The sequence below is a fragment of the Perca fluviatilis genome, chromosome 17 (assembly GCF_010015445.1).
Source record: "Perca fluviatilis chromosome 17, GENO_Pfluv_1.0, whole genome shotgun sequence".
Taxonomy (NCBI): domain Eukaryota; kingdom Metazoa; phylum Chordata; class Actinopteri; order Perciformes; family Percidae; genus Perca; species Perca fluviatilis.
In genome coordinates this window covers 936,056-952,887 of record NC_053128.1, presented here as the reverse complement: position 1 = coordinate 952,887, position 16,832 = coordinate 936,056, and the positions used below count along the sequence as shown (strand labels likewise).

Below are 16,832 nucleotides of genomic sequence, written 5' to 3'. Positions count from 1 at the left end.
TAAGAGGCTAATAAAATGAATTTGTTTTTACCTTAAACAGTGTGGTGTGGTCAGTGTTTTAGGCTAGGCTATAGGCATACAAGCTTTCAAATGTTCCATCACTTTTTAACATCCTGGCTGTAGATAAAGCAAGATATTCATTATAGGCTATTTCATTTAGGGCATTACATTTTTGTATACCTAGCAATGTCTTTCTATGGCTTAATAACGATTGAAATTCCATTGAAATCACGTTGATCCTTAGTTCAGTTGAAATTTCAACATTGTTTCAATATTCCTGATAATTGAAATTCCGTTGATCTATGGACAGGATTTCAACGTTGTTTCAATATTAAAACAGGGTGCAAAATGATGTAATCAACATCAGAGTTCGATGTTGATTCAATGACTTAATGTTGACAACGGAATTTTAACATAGTTTTAATGACTGTTTGCTATCTGGGAAGGCTTCAATTTGTCATAAGAGTCTAAGTGCCAAATCTAATTAGGCCCTTTAGCAAAGTAGTTTCAGCGACGCGGAGCCATCTCGTCACTCTGAGTTCAACCCCCCTTGGATCTAGTTCTCGTAGAATTAATCGAACATCCTCTTTCCTTATGTTTAATCCATTGTCCTTGCATTTTGTGTACATCCATCTACATCCGTGGAGTTAGCCAGATGTTTGTAACTGTTCATAAATGAAAGTAATTGCCCGATCCAAATCGCTGTATCCCTTGCCTGGAACAGATTACAAGACTTTAAATCCGTTTTAAATGTCATATCGAAACAATATAATGGTGACGACTTGCAAGCAAAGCAGCAATGTCCTTATAATGAAGACCTAGATTAAAATATAGTGCAACTAACTCCTGTACTGTACTCATATCTCTAGCTGTCACTGTCTCCAGTATGGCCCAGGCTACATCAATATATGGCTTTCATGTGCACACATGAAAGTTTTGCATGGTCACACAGAAAATGTTCATGTGCGCACACACTTTTAACCACTTTTTGAGCAGAATTTTGAGCGTCAAACTTGCTCAATGGTGTTTTTAGCCCCCAACGTCAATTTCCAGGCACCTAACCCTAACCTTAACCCTAACCTAACCTAACCCTAACCATTGCGTTGGGGGCACAAAACACCAAACACCGTCAAACTTTTTGGGGTGGGTTGCACTGGCCAGTTTTGGTAATTGTGGGGGTTGTAAATTATGCACCAAATCATTATTTTTTCAAAAAGTAAAATGTCTGTAGGTAAGGTAGTTCCACAGATAAGGATTCACTGTAACACATGTATGTTTAACATAAAAACATGATTTTATTAAAAATAAAAAAATCATGCCAACAATTATTATTTTAATAGCTTTGTATTCTATTATCGTAGGCCCACTTTAACATGCTACTTAATTTAATACAATACAGTAGTAGGAGGTCCCTGCTCCGCTCTCTCTCTCTCTCTCTCTCTCTCTCTCTCTCTCTCTCTCTCTCTCAGTTTAGGGGTCCTTGGCTTGGTGAAGACCCCTGCTATTTAGTTATTCTACACATCCTCAAATGACCCTCTTTTATTCTAAAGGCAGCATTTCTCATGTTCCGGTCATATGTTGTGTGGCTTTACGTTCCAGACTCGTTGGCTTACATCACACACACACACACACACACACACACACACACACACACACACACACACACACACACACACACACACACACACACACACACACACACACCGTGTTTGTTTACCAACTGGAACAACTGGCTCAGTGTGTGGAGGGAGGGAGCGGTGTCTCGAGCTGTCTCCGCCGTGTCCACTCAGTGTTTCACAGCCGCGGACATGACTCTGTCTCTGGGCTGGCTCTGGGCTCTGGCCGCGGGGCTTTTCTCCGGGCATGTTTTGCAGAAACTCTGCTTCCCGTACTTTTGGAGGGACCTGTGGTTTCTGCTGAAGGTGGTCCGGTACGGCGTGGGGCTGGAGCTCTCCGCGCTCACCTCCAACGTGTGCACGGTGCTGGAGCGGTTCATCCAGCAGGCGCAGCGCATCCCCGACAAGCCGTTTGTCATCTTCGAGGGAGGCGTCCACACGTACCGGGACATCGAGCTACGCAGCAACAGGCTCGCCAATGTGTTCCTCCAGAGAGTCGGGCTGAGGAAGGGAGACTGCATCGCCCTGCTCATGAGCAACGAGCCCGACTTCCTGTGCGTGTGGTTCGGGCTGGCGAAGGTCGGCTGCTCGGTGGCTTTCCTCAACACCAACATCAGGTCCAGGTCTCTGCTGCACTGCTTCAGCTGCTGCGGAGCCAAAACTCTGGTCGTCGGTTCAGGTAATCATCTCCCCTTCACAGGCCCGTAGCATGTCTAGTGGAAGAGGGGGGGATATTTACTACAATGTTGTCAAATTGCTAACTAAGATCATGTACCACCTCTTTTAGTCCAAACGCACGCACGCACGCCTCAAACATTTAGCTATGAGTACATAAAGTTAGTTATGGGATTGTTGATACATTAAATGTTAGAATGTTACATGTTGCGTGCCAGTTAACACACATATACAAGATGGTGCTTTAACAAGATTAGGGCCGCGGTTTGATTTGGATCACTTTTAAGACACAGTAGTTTACAACAAAAACTATGGACCAGTGTGTGTGTGTGTGTGGGTGGGAGGGGAGGGGGGTAGGGCTGGGCAATATATCGATATTATATCGATATCGTGATATGAGACTAGATATCGTCTTAGATTTTGGATATCGTAATATCGTGATATGACATAAGTGTAGTCTTTTACTGATTTTAAAGGCTGCATCACAGTAAAGTGATGTACTTTTCTGATCTTACCAGACTGTTGTAACTTTTTCCCCACTTAGACATTATGTCCACATTACTGATGATTATTTATCTAAAATCTAAGTGTGAAGATATTTTGTTAAAGCACCAATTGTCAACCCCAGAATATCACCACAATATCGATATCGAGGTATTTGGTCAAGAATATCGTGATATCTGATTTTCTCCATGTCGCCCAGCCTTAGGGTGGGGGGGGAGGAAACCCCCCTATCTACGGGCCTGCTGTACTTGTTCTCTCTGTGTCCCAGTTTCACACTAATGTCCCCAACATTTCTCCTCAACACCACTGTGGCTTCTGAGCCATGGAATTACACCCATGAACTACATCCTGGAATAATTCAACCAGGCAATAAACAAATATATAAATAAATATAAATATTTAAATGATAGTTCAATAAATAGATTTTACTTGAATTTATTTTAGGGGAGTTTTATCTTTGTAATGTCACCTTTATTTATTTATTCATTTATTTCAGTGGCTTTGGTCTGAATCTGTGAGATAGGCAGGCCCCTCATTCATTTATTTCAGGACGTACCTTATATCATAGCCACATTTATTAGTTTATTCATGTATTTATTTATTTTTTAAATGTAGAATACAATGGCATTCCGTACTGAACATGTCAGTGCACTGTGGGTCAGATGTCCACTGGCGTCCTCGAGGTCCTCGATGTCCTCGATCTTTTCAGGGTGCAAAGGGTCGCAACATTTCCAACGGACATTACGCACGGCCCCGAGCTAAACTTCACTCCTGGAAATTTTGAATTTAAAAAGTATGGAAAAAGTATTAAGGCCATATGTGTAAATTGTATTTGAGTTCAGAATTAGGACTTTAGATCACACGTGGCTCTAATCCTCTTCTTTCAAAAGTCTTATGGCATCATGTTTTAAATGAAAGTTTGCCCAGTTCATTTTTTTTATGTCAGTAACGCTGGATTTAAAAAGGGAAACGAGGGAAAACACACATTGGCCTGTTCGCCCTGCAACTTGTAAAACCAACCACGGCATGCTCTCCTCTAAGTTTTATTATAAAACTGGATGAATAAATGTTCTGATGTTTCAGTTAACCAGCAGCAAGGAGCCCAAAGCAAAGCATACAGTTTATGTAAGGGTTAACGCTTGGCCAAGTGACCATTATCAGGAATTAATGGAAGATGGCGAGGCCAGAACCGTTCCGACGCCAACGTCCATTTCACATATTTAGGAATAGACTGTGAGAGCCATGTGGACACAATCCCCGCCGACTGTTATTTTCAGTATGTTGATTACAGTCCCTTTTAAACACCTTTTTAACATAAGGCCGTTTTTGTCTCTTTTAAGGTGGCAGGAATAAACGAGATAATTGCATTAGAAACTGAGTAATCCTCTTAGGTGGAAATCGCAGGGGTCATGGGGGGTCAGGACCCACCCCCCTAAAAATATCATTAAAACCACGCTGTGTATTGTATATAATATATACTTCAAATAATTGTGTGAAACAATACAAATGGAAACAGGGCAAAAAATGCAACTTAACAACCTTTGGAGTCCCCCCTCTTTTGCCTCACAGTGGTTTGGTCCACTGCTTGGTTTTCTCCCTTAAAGGAGAACTCCGGGCAATTTTTACGTTAATCTTGATCGCTATATGTATATGAGTACTGTCGATAGCAAAAAAAACGAGCTGAATCGGTGCTAGCAACACGGAGCTGCTGCAGCTAATGCTGAGAGCTCCCACTCAGCTAAAACAGCAGTTATGGGGGCATAAGATAAAGAGTGTCTTTGTGCCTCTTAACAGACACAAAATGCAATTAAAATGTCTGTGCAACATGAACAGGGCCCTTACATGACAACAAGATGCGTTTAGCAACTTAGCCATTGTTTAAATTCACCTACCCTCTTAGCTGCTAGCTGCCGTCTGGGATGAGTGAGTGTGTTCAGCCAGGCTCCGGTAATAATCATCACGCAGCAGTTCCATGTGTATTTGTAGCATATATATCCATTTTGTGTGCTGTCGTTGGTGAATATGAGTCTCTGCAGTGGCGAATTGTGTGGTAGTTTCCTTAGCCAGGCTAGCAGCCCCGACCGGGCATCCTTCTACTTCCTCCCTCGCCTCGCCTCGCCGCTGCCGACAACAATCCACAGGCGCCCGCTGGTCTGGTGGATGTCCTCCAGAGGACAGTTCATGCTTTCACGGCGAAATATTGAAGTTTATTCCCCCCTCATAAATAGGTAATTGAGCACTGTAGTGATCATATCAGTGACTATGTAACTACATGGAAACAGACCAAATGATGCCTGTTTCTTGTAATACTATTACGAATAGCGTTACTGAAGATTAGCTCTAGCTCCATAGTTACGTTACTCCAAGCTTCTTCCCTTGTGAACACCTCCGTTCTTCACTCTTCACACACTACGCTCCGTTCTTTACCTTTTCCTGCTACAACTGAATTCCCACGGGGCTTCAGCGCAAGGCTACAGCCTTCTGTAATGCTAGTTACTTTACAAGAAACAGGCATCATTTGGTCTGTTTCCATGTAGTTACATAGTTTCTGATATGATCATAACCACTACAGTGCTCAATTACCTATTTTTGAGGGGGGAATAAACTTCAATATTTCGCCGTGAAAGCATGAACTGTCCTCTGGAGGACATCCAACAGACCAGCGGGCGCCTGTGGATTGTTCAGCTCCTACTGTGACAGGGTACCCGCGGGGACTTAAAAGTCTTAAAAATGTCCTAAATATAATATTCCAAAAAAACAGGGCCCTTAAATTCTTAAATTTCTTTAGAAAGTCTTAAATTTCATTCACAAAGGTCTAACATTTCTTTTGTCCTTTCATAAGATTAAACAACTCCTTCATTGTTTTGTCACAAAGCATGTATTACTAGCATGTAGTACTACAATTAAACAATACAATGTTGCATTAAGTTCAAGTACTTGGTAAACAATTATTTTATAGCCTATAATCCTTTCTGATATTCCATTATATCTTACATACTTTTGCCAGTATGTTCATGAAGTTGGTATTAAATGTCATTCTAAAAGGTGTTAAAAAGGTCTTTAAAATTGTGGAAACCTGGGGGTACCTTGTACTACGTGAGTCGTCTCTGTGTAACCTAGAGTTTTTCCTGTGTGTCTCTACGATGTGTAACGTTAGACAGCCAATCACAGACATTTTTAGATCTTGGTAGAAGCATGCTGCATGCTAATTGGCCCACTGATGTTGATGAGATTTACACCTTAGGTTTGGAAATTGGGTTTTGAATGACGAAGCATTTTTCCATTCTTGATACTTTAGAGGCACTTCGGTCGGTGCCTAACAAGTATTGAGTTGAGTACCCAGCCCTACTCACCGATATCACTGATGCTCGGTAGATGTGTACCAGTGACGTTCTCAGAGCCCTGCCGTGCTGGGCCGTGCACGTCCCATTTCAGTTTGTAATGTTTCTGTCAAGATTCTTTTTACTGCTCCTCGGTAAAAGTTAACAAGAACTTCACATGGGAATTGTATTGTCAAACTTTTACATACGCATTCTTACAGTTGAACAACTCTGCATTGAGAAAATCTTGACTTGCTGGCTTCCTATAATATTTAGAACTGTGACACTGTCCTGAATCAGGGTTTCCTGCATAGAGGAATTTTTGACCCCCCCCAAAAAGGTTTTAGCCAGCCCCAAAGGAAATTCAACAGCACTAAGAAATACCAGGAAAATGCATAGATTTCTATCAAATAAGGTAGCACAGACTTGTTTCGTTTACTGTAAGCAGACCGATCATGCTTACTGCCGTGCCTAGTCCCCCAACAGGCCCATTCTGAGCCAGGAAAAACCCTGCTGAATTATATTGTGTAATTTCATTTGGATGGTCAGTGTGAATCAGCTGTTATTCCAGGAGTTAATATCTGCATTTACAGCAGCAGGGGTGGCGACATATTCAATTGTAATATATTTACTGTAATAAATAAAAAAAAAACATGCTAAGTTGAAATACTACTGTATCTTTTCTGACAACAATGCTAATGCCAGAGTGTTGGTATCAACTGCCCAGTTTGACAGCCAGGCCGGGTTGCCAGATATACCTGTAAAAACATAAACCCAGCGCGCTACAGCTGTAACGTTAGTACAGCCATGAAAGAGCAAACAACAGGATCAACGGAGATAGATTAAAAGTTGCGTGACCAGAGACGTAACAAACCCCGGGTAAATATTGGAGATGTATTTTAAAGATGGAGACAGCTTAGAGCCCAAAAGGACACCAAGTTGGCTAATTTCCTACTGAACAGGTAAGCATTAGCTTCAGGCTAATTTATCAAATTAGTTATTTTAAGCTAAGAGAGGGAGGCTGTAAATCAGGGAAGAGAGGACCGTGAGTTTGCAGTGTGTTTAGCGATTGTTGCTGTAAGTCAATAAAGTGTGTTCAGTCAGGTAGAGAGGACGGCAAGGTAGTGGTATTTTTAGCGGTTCTCAATCCTAATCCGAGGAAGTGTGTCTGTCCATCGAGTGGAGAGGACAGCGAGGTTGTTGTGTTTTTAGCGGTTCTTACAGTAATTGTAAGCAGAGAAAGTGTGTCTGTCAGTTGAGTACAGAGCTCTGCGTGAGCACAGGCTTCTATGACTGTCAATAGAGCCAGCATCTAACATTAGCTACTCCGCTGTGCTGTGGAGTAATGTCTGGCTATGTAAGACTAGCGTCTAGCAACAGTTGTTATGGATGCTGTGGTCTTAGCCTGGCAACAAGGGCTGGGTGATATGGCCCAAAAAAAAAAAAATCAGATTTAAGATTTAAATCGATTTTTTTCTCCCCCTACTTAAAATCAATCTGCAGATGACAAAGAAATTGTTCAAAACAAGTTTTAACTTTATTTTGTTTTGACTCGTACACACACGCACACTCTCCAGTATTTTGAATTTGTACTGTAGTAACTATTTTAAACACTAGCTGTCAGTATTACATATTGGACATTTAAAGGTGCAGTGTGTAAGACTTATAAAACTACCTTTCTTACATATTTTCTGAAACCTACCCTATGTTCCAGTAGCACTACATGAAGCAGGTCATTAAAAAATTAATCCAGCTCCTCCTACCACCTACAGCCTGAAGTGAGATTTGCAAAAATCCACCACTCCCTGTTCAGATGCACCAATCAGGGCCGGGGGGGTGTCTAACTGCATGTCAATCACTGCTCATGCACACGCATTCATTCTCCCTTGTGGGGGAGGGGCTTAAGAGACCGTTTTGGGCTTTAGCAGAAAGGGGGGGGACTGAGAAGTTCACATATTTTGGTTAAGTCCTGGATCTTCAGAATCCTACCTACAGCACCTTTGAGAATTCTATCATTCAAAAAATTCATGAAAAATATGTTACTGTATCGGTCCCTTCTCTATTTTTTTATAACTTTTCTCAATGATTGGTCGATTTTGGGAAAAAAAACGATTTGCTATTTTTCTGCAAGATATTGCTGTTATGATTTGATTTGCCATTTTTATTTTTTGAAGTTTAGCTAACGTTCAATATTCCCTGTGTAACACATAAAACATGTCATGGAGCGTTCTAACGTGAGACACCATCTAAACTGCTCTATGTTCTTATGGAAGGATGAGAACATGGATATGAATTGCAGCAATACTTGTTTTTCTTTAATAAGTGTGGAACATTGAGCATTCAAACAGAACATTTATCGCTAAAGATAAAGTTATAATAATAAACAATTCCCCAAAAAATGTGGTACTTTCCTGTAAACTGAAATGTGTGTTCTGTCTCAGTTCAACAGCAGCATCTACATGTTACACCTTCTACCATCATGTTAACTGGTATACAAAATAAATGAAAGATCCAGTGAAAATAGGACATTTCTGTTAACAATCTGTGATATGTAACATTATTCAGCATTTATCTTATGGAAAAAACAGTAAATATAATAATTAAAAGAGAAATAAAAAATGTTATATCAAAGATGCACCAAATATTCAACTAAATATTTAACATTGGATTCATTCTTATTCTTATTTCTTCATTTAATAAAGGACAACACAAATTAATCAACATTTCTGTAAATTTGCCAGTGTTAGTCAGCCGGCTAATTTTCAACTGTAGTCCTTTGGCCAGATGATTTTAGACCAGAGCAACAGGAAACAGCAAGACATTAGTACAGGTTAAACTACACAGACAGAAGTCAACAAGACACCATACAGACAGCTAGAGCAACAAATCAGCTTTCTCAGTAGGCCATGCAGAGCTACAGGAAGCAGCAAGACATTAGCACAGGTACACATCAACAGTATAATGTCCAATGTCTTCATGATTAGCTAATTTTATTCTTTCAAATCTCGATTTTGATTTGAAAACGATTCATCGTTCTGTTGGTTTATATTTATACGGTTGATTTCTGATCTGCTGCTACATTGTGAGCCCTCCAGAGCTCTCAGCTGGTCTGGGTCAGCTCTGCTTTCTGTCCCCAGAGTCACAACTAAACAGGGGGAAGCAGCGTTCACTTTCTATGCTCCATATATCTGGAACTAACTCCCAGAAAACTGCAGCTCCGCTGCAACAAACACTTTTAGATCAAGGCTATACTGCACTGCAGGGTTGTCCGATGGCCCGGGGCAAGTAAAACGCCACTTTGGGCAAGTAAATATAACAACCTACTGGCCCGTCATCGTGTGTTTTTTTGGGGATGTCTTTGTCTACATTTCTGGTGTTTTTTTTGACGTATTTTAAACAAAGTCTTTTAATTTGATATTTTTTGACGTTTTTCCCCCCCCAAAATTAACTTTGGGCAAGTAGAACTTTTAACATTTTTAACGGGCCGATTGCTTGGCCTGTGGTATTGCTGCTTGTAGAATTCATCAAAACCAAATTGTATCCCAAAATAACTTACGGAAGGACCCCAAACCACTTTATATGCATAGAATATGCCTGTATAGCCTACTACTGACTTACTGATTTACCTGACAGAGAATGTTGCAAATTCAGAATGTAATCACAAAATATCACAATGAAAACACATATCTGCATTCATCAACCACCAGAACCGGACTGTGTGTGTGTGTGTGTGTGTGTGTGTGCGCGCAGAGAGAGAGAGAGTAGAGAGAGAGAGAGAGAGAGAGAGAGAGACGGTGTTGTCTCGTGTCGTATGAGCGCTAAACAGCACATATCTGCGTTAATCACCACCAGAACCGGACTGTTTGCGTGTGTGTGTGTGTGTGTGTGTGTGTGCGCAGAGAGAGAGAGAGAGAGAGAGAGAGAGAGAGAGAGAGAGAGGCTGTTGTCTGTGTAGTATGAGCGACTCATGAGTTAATTAAAGAGTTGGGTGAACTATACGAGTGAGTCATGACTCAAACAGGTTTAGTGCTCAGTCAGTGGGGAGTGGCCAGCGGCTGGAGCGGCAAAAGCCAATGTGTGCTTCTTTTACCGACGATATCTTTTGCATTTTCAATCCAAACGTCAAACTTGGCACTGCACTTACTCGTGCCCGTAGCAAGAAACCTGTCATGTTTGAAATCCATCGGACTAACGGTTCTAGAGATATGCACATAACACCCACACAGACAGATTGACTGACAGACAGACAGACAGACAGACAGACTATTCATATTGCGAGTTTGATAAAATTGCAATTAATTGCGCAACCCTAGAACATAGACTCAAATGAAAATACTTCAGTAAAGTACTTATACCTCCCAATCATACTTGTATAAGGTATTTAACATAACAAGAGCAGTTTTACAAACTAAGTAAGCAGGGGCAGGGCTAGAAGGGGGGCACGGGGTGGCACCGGCCCCCCCTCTGAAATATGATTGCCCCCCCAATCCATAGGGCTAGAGTGCTGTCATTCTGACAATCCTGATTTCCATTGGATCAGAGTACTGTCACTCGGTTGACTGTTCTGCCAATCTTCCCAGCCCTTGTCACATGACCAATTAATGTTTCCATGATGACTATCCAACATTCTGATACCATGGAACCAGCACTGGAGTTGTTTTTTTATTGAAAAAGTGGCAGACTGAGCCTATAGAAAATATATGATAATATATGATATATAGTTTGTTTAAAATGGAAACAAGTGAAACTAATAATGAATGTGATGTTTTATTTAGCAGAATTACATTATGTTGTAATGTGATTATTGGTCTCCCCTGTGCCACCCCACCTAACAAGTCCTGGAATCGCCCCTGGTTAGTAAGCATTGTCAAACGGAAAAAGACGTGATTGTGCCACAGTGAACAGAGTATGGCACCACAGGAACTCTTCTCAGAGTCTGGCTTTTTCTGCTCTTTCAAGAATCCTGGTGCTGTCTCTCTGTGGTCGGAGTGAGGACAGTGTCCCTGATCAATATCACGCTTGTCTGGTTGTGCAATGATCAGTAATCCTGTCACATGGCAGCGGCATGGTGAATCCTATTAACTGTAGGAACAGGATTCAATGAAATGACATGTTGTCTCATTAAAATACACAGCAAATATTACAGATTAAATCATGTTACAGCAAGGGGCTTGGAAGTTTGGAAGTTTTCAGAGTTGATTCAAACATTCAGCTCCCTGACTGGAGCTCCCACGGCTCACAGCTGAGGTGGAAAACAACTAAAGTACTTCAGGGAAGTTGTTCAAGAGGAAATGCCTTTTGATGGTTGTCAACGGCGACCCATCGCGTACGACACTCAGGCACGCTCAGTTACTCGAAAACAGAATATCAGTAGAAAACTGCAATTTAAAATGTAATCAGAATGTTATTATTTGTGCATTGTCAAGCGTATAGCTAGGTTTCCAAAGTAATTTTAGCCTGGGCTGAAAGCAACACTGTTAGGCTACGCGGTCCGTGTACTTTTTCGTTCATTCAATTTTCATTTCATAAACAGACTTAAAAAACAAAAAACTAATGGTTATTTGATTTTCGTTTTAAAATACAACAATTGAAATTGAAATACAAGGCATTTTTTTCCTTTTCATGGTCAAAAGGGGATGGGAGAAATTAAAAATATGCTGTGATTTTCATTTTCTATTTCATATAACCAAAATAAAATCACAATTAAAAATCAATCAAAATAAAATCAATTTTTTCATATTCAGAGACCGGATGTTGTCATTTCCAAGGCAACAGCGCCAGCCTAGCCTACCAGTGTTGCTTTCAGCCCAGGCTAAAATTACTTTGGAAACCTGTGCTCTTGATAATGCTTGGGGGGGAATTTTATTTCATAATGCCACATGTATTTATTCCTCTCTCTCCCTGCCTCCCTCTGACTCTCTGTCTCTACCCGCCGCAGACAACAACCTAATCGAACCAGCTGAGGAAACAGACTTTCAGTTCGACGGCTGTAATTTTACCGCCACCGTTAACAATCCCAGCAAACTTTCTGTTGCTGATCTGGCAGAGTCACCGGCGGTTCGGGATCAGATCATGGGGATCAGACCTCCGGTGCTGGGTCTATTCTAATATTAGCTGCTGTTGCAGCTAGCTAGCAGCTAGCCACCAGCCCTGTGACCTCGGTCCCCGTGGTTCGCCCCCCGGTGTTGACAGACTCTGGTCCGTCTGCAGAGCTGCGTTACCCGCTCTAGCTGAGCTGGGAATCTGCCGCGCTTTATTATATTTTTTATTTTTTATATTTTTTTGCAGATAGTGATATGCTATGATGCACTGATGTCAGGCGCGCTTGGCGCTGCTTTTGTTTAGTCTGAGTCTGTGAGATAACCAAACTTCCTTTAAATATAACGTGCATATAAATAGATGGAATAAATAAAAGTCCCTCGAAATACATGTAAAACATACATGTATTTAGGCTATTGAAGTATTATGACTAAAGCCTGTATTTCATGATCTATTTCATAGCCATATGTATATTTATTTAGAAGGGGGCAAAAACGGAAGTTATAGGCTACAGATTCCCTCAGCAGCAGCCGGGACATTCTAAAACCGCGCTTAGAAAAAGCTTAACTTTAATGTACCTAAACAATGATCAATCAAATATCAGTCAGTTATCAGTTAGATAACGTCCATAACGACATTGGGTTAGATTTTTTGATCACTGTTTATAAACAGTGATCAAAAATGAAAGCTTGGGTTAACCCACGTTAAGCTTTTTGCCTTACAATTTCCCTCAATGAAGCAGAAACCCTTAATGTCAGCTAACGTCCATAATAATTGTACTTTGGGTTAGATTTTTTGTTTTTCAGTGGTTATGAGGAGCAATATGAGAGAGAAATTTGGTAATCCTTGATCATTGCTCATTGATCATAGCGCCGGAGTAACGCCAGAGTCGGACAGCGAACGGGACCGAGGTCACAGGGCTGGTGGCTAGCTGCTAGCTAGCTGCAGCAGCAGCTAATATTAGAATATTAGACCCAGCACTGGAGGTCTGATCCCCATGATCTGATCCCGAACCCCGGTGACTCTCTGCCAGATCAGCAAGCTAAACGGCAGCAACAAACGTTTGCTGGGATTGTTAACGGTGGCGTAACGGTAACGTTACAGCCGTGAACCGAAGATCTATTTGCTCCGCTGGTTCGATCTCTTCGGGCAAAGTTGTCTGCGGCGGGTAAAAGGGAGGCAGGGAGAGAGGGTAATAAATACATGTGACATTATGAAATAAAATCCCCCCAAGGATTATCAAGAGTATAGCTAGCTAGGTTTCCAAAGTAATTTTGGCCTGGGCTGAACACTGTAGTAGGCTAGGCGGCTGTTGCCTTGGAAATGACAACATCCGGTCTCTGAATAAAAAAAACAAACGCTTTTCGTTTCTGTTTTCGAGTGATTTTATTTTTGTTATATAAAATAGAAAATGAAAATCACAGCATATTTTAAATTTCTCCCATCCCATTTTGACAATGAAAAAGAAAAAACGCATTGTATTTCAATTTCAAATGTCATGTTTTAAAACGAAAATCAAATAACCATTCGTTTTTTGTTTTTTAATACCTGTTTATGAAATGAAAATCGAATGAACGAAAAAGTACACGGACCCTACGCTGGCGCTGTTGCCTTGGAAATGACAACATCCTGTCTCTGAATATGAAAAAACAAGCCTTTTTTCATTTCTATTTCCAAGTGATTTTATTTTTGTTATATGAAATAGAAAATGAAAATCACAGCATATTTTAAATATCTCCCATCCCCTTTTGACCATGAAAAGGAAAAAATGCCTTGTATTTCAATTTCAAATGTTGTATTTTAAAACGAAAATCAAATAACCATTCATTTTTTGTTTTATAATAACTGTTTATGAAATGAAAATCGACTGAACGAAAAAGTACACGGACCGTAACAAAACTGAAACTTTAAACCTAATACACAGTCAAAAAAAATGAATAAATAAAAACGCAAATAGCTTCCTGAAGTTTTAACGTGCTAACAATTTGTTTGCATGTGTTGCAGACTGCTTACAGAGCTGTAGTGGAGCCAAAGTATTGAATGTTTTTAATAATTAACTTTATCGGTTATCAGGCAAATTAAACACAGATACAGATAATCTGCAAACTGCCAAATATCGGCCAGGATAATCGTCCAGGGCCGATAATTGGTCGATCCCTAGAACTAAGTACATTTTAATATTTGTTTATTTATCGCAAGCAATATCGTTATTGCTATATTCAACAACTTTATCTCATATTTTCCTCCTATCATGCAGCCTGACTTCAGAACTTGAATAGTAGCCCTTCCTCTGGGAGCTTTTCTTTTTTTTTCTCTACTTTGAGATGCAGTAGGTTCCAGAGATGTACACAGCAGATTGCCTGGATAATGGTTCTAATTATCCCTGAGAGGTTAGCCTAGCACGCTAACACCATTCACGGTAATGACCAACCAGTGTTACACTGCTGCCTGCCTCATTTTTCTTTTTATGGCTGGGGTTTTAGGACATAGTGTTGCATCAGTGAACACTTCTCCATGTCTCCTTTGAGTCAACACAGACAAGCACACCATGTTGTACAAACACATGTAGCCTATATATTGAATCATTTACAAAGTCGCAGTCAGGGGTGGGTTGTGAAATACTTATGACGTATATTTCGGCCTTGCACGGTGTATCATTTCAGTGCTACGGAGAGATATTTGCACATACTCAGTGGTCATTACAGCTCCATTCTTAAATATACAGTCACTCCGTGCAGTCAGTGGTATCATACTATACTAAAGCAGTGTCCATTTGGAGTGTGTGCCTGCTCGGAACGAACGTTCCCAGTATTTTTATTCATTTATTGTATTACTTTTTGTTATTTGCCTTTACCCATTTAGTCATTATATCCACATTATTGGTGATTATTTGTCTAAAATCTCATTGTGTAAATACTTTATGAAAGCACCAACAGTCAACCCTAAAATATCGCCATTGATGTATTTGGTCAAAAATATTGTGATGTTTTGCTGCTTCATAATAAAAGCCATGGGTGCAGAAAGCATTGAAAATGTGGGCAGGGCAATGTAATGGGGTTCTGGGGGTCCTCCCATAGACATTTTTAACCAGATTTAATTTCTTGTATTCTGGTGCCTTTTTACAGGTTGGTTGATACTAGAGCTGTCAATCTTCCTCTATAATACCATTCGAATTTGATTTGCTATTTTTTTTATATTTGAATATTTAATGATCAAATGCAGCCTGTTATTAATATATACTAGGCTACACTACTCAGGCTTATGCACTGTCAATGCCACTATAAGCATGTGGTTGTTGTTTCACGTTCTGTCCACTAGAGGGACTTCCAACATCAGCCTGGCCTTGAAGGGGACCTACGTCACGGCGCATTGCATTTCTGGCACGCTGCTCTCTGTTTACATTATTTTCCACCACGAGCACACAGCGACGAACACAAATCAACAGAGAACTCTGGAATGAAACATGATCTAACAAGTGTAGTGAAGCGGCTCTGTTGTCAAGGCTAACGGTGCTCGGTTAGCACAATGACATCATGTTAGAAAGAACAGCCGAAATGATTGGTCATAAACTAAGTAACAATAGTGTCAGCCACAATGCTAACGGCATTGATAACTAAGACAAACGGTGCTGCCACTACTAGTTTAGTGATTTATAAAAAGGGCTGCACGATATGAGGAAAATATCTAATTGCAATTATTTTGACTGATATTGCGATATGATTCACGATATTGGAGGGAATTATCGTTTTTGTATCATTATTCATTAAATTATTAACATTGAAAGAAATTAAAATGATTACAGTGTGATTTTTGCGAGTATCTGTACCAAACAAAGATGTTTTCTTTAGTCTGTAGGATAGGATTTGTAGGCCGGGACATCTCTGCAGCACCACATATTGTGCCCCTCTGCGATTTGGATAATGCACTAGTCCATATTGCGATTTCGATACAATTGCAATTAATTGTGCAGCCCTAATCATAAGCAACCTGTTTTTTGCAGATTGTCACGTTACTGAGAATACATCTGTTAGAAGGTAATAAATGAAGTAGAAGCTAACTCTGACAGCTGTAGGGCAGCTAACATTAACTTTACCTTTCTCCATGAAGTGCCAAGATAAGCTAACTCTGACAGCTGTAGGACAGCTAACATTAACTTTAGCTGTCTCCATGAAGCTCCAAGATAAGCTAACTCTGACAGCTGTAGGACAGCTAACATTAACTTTAGCTGTCTCCATGAAGCTAACAGCTGAGCTCCTATAACTCTGACAGCTGTAGGGCAGCTAACATTAACTTTACCTTTCTCCATGAAGTGCCAAGATAAGCTAACTCTGACAGCTGTAGGACAGCTAACATTAACTTTAGCTGTCTCCATGAAGCTCCAAGATAAGCTAACTCTGACAGCTGTAGGGCAGCTAACATTAACTTTAGCTGTCTCCATGAAGCTAACAGCTGAGCTCCTATAACTCTGACAGCTGTAGGGCAGCTAACATTAACGTTAGCTGTCTCCATGAAGCTCCCAGCTAAGCTAACTCTGACAGCTGTAGGACAGCTAACATTAACGTTAGCTGTCTCCATGAAGCTCCCAGCTAAGCTAACTCTGACAGCTGTAGGACAGCTAACATTAACGTTAGCTGTCTCCATGAAGCTCCCAGCTAAGCTAACTCTGACAGCTGTAGGG

At 40.6% G+C, this 16,832-nt stretch overlaps 1 protein-coding gene across 1 annotated transcript in view; it reads left to right on the top strand.

The window, feature by feature from the left end:
• The first annotated feature begins 1,681 nt into the window (after positions 1-1,681).
• Positions 1,682-16,832, top strand: part of slc27a6 (solute carrier family 27 member 6) — a 67,338-nt gene continuing 52,187 nt past the window's right edge. Inside the window, exon 1 of the mRNA XM_039780444.1 lies at positions 1,682-2,295. Within this exon, the coding sequence (XP_039636378.1) occupies positions 1,809-2,295 (487 nt within the window). The 5' untranslated portion in view covers positions 1,682-1,808. The remainder of the gene's footprint in view (positions 2,296-16,832) is intronic.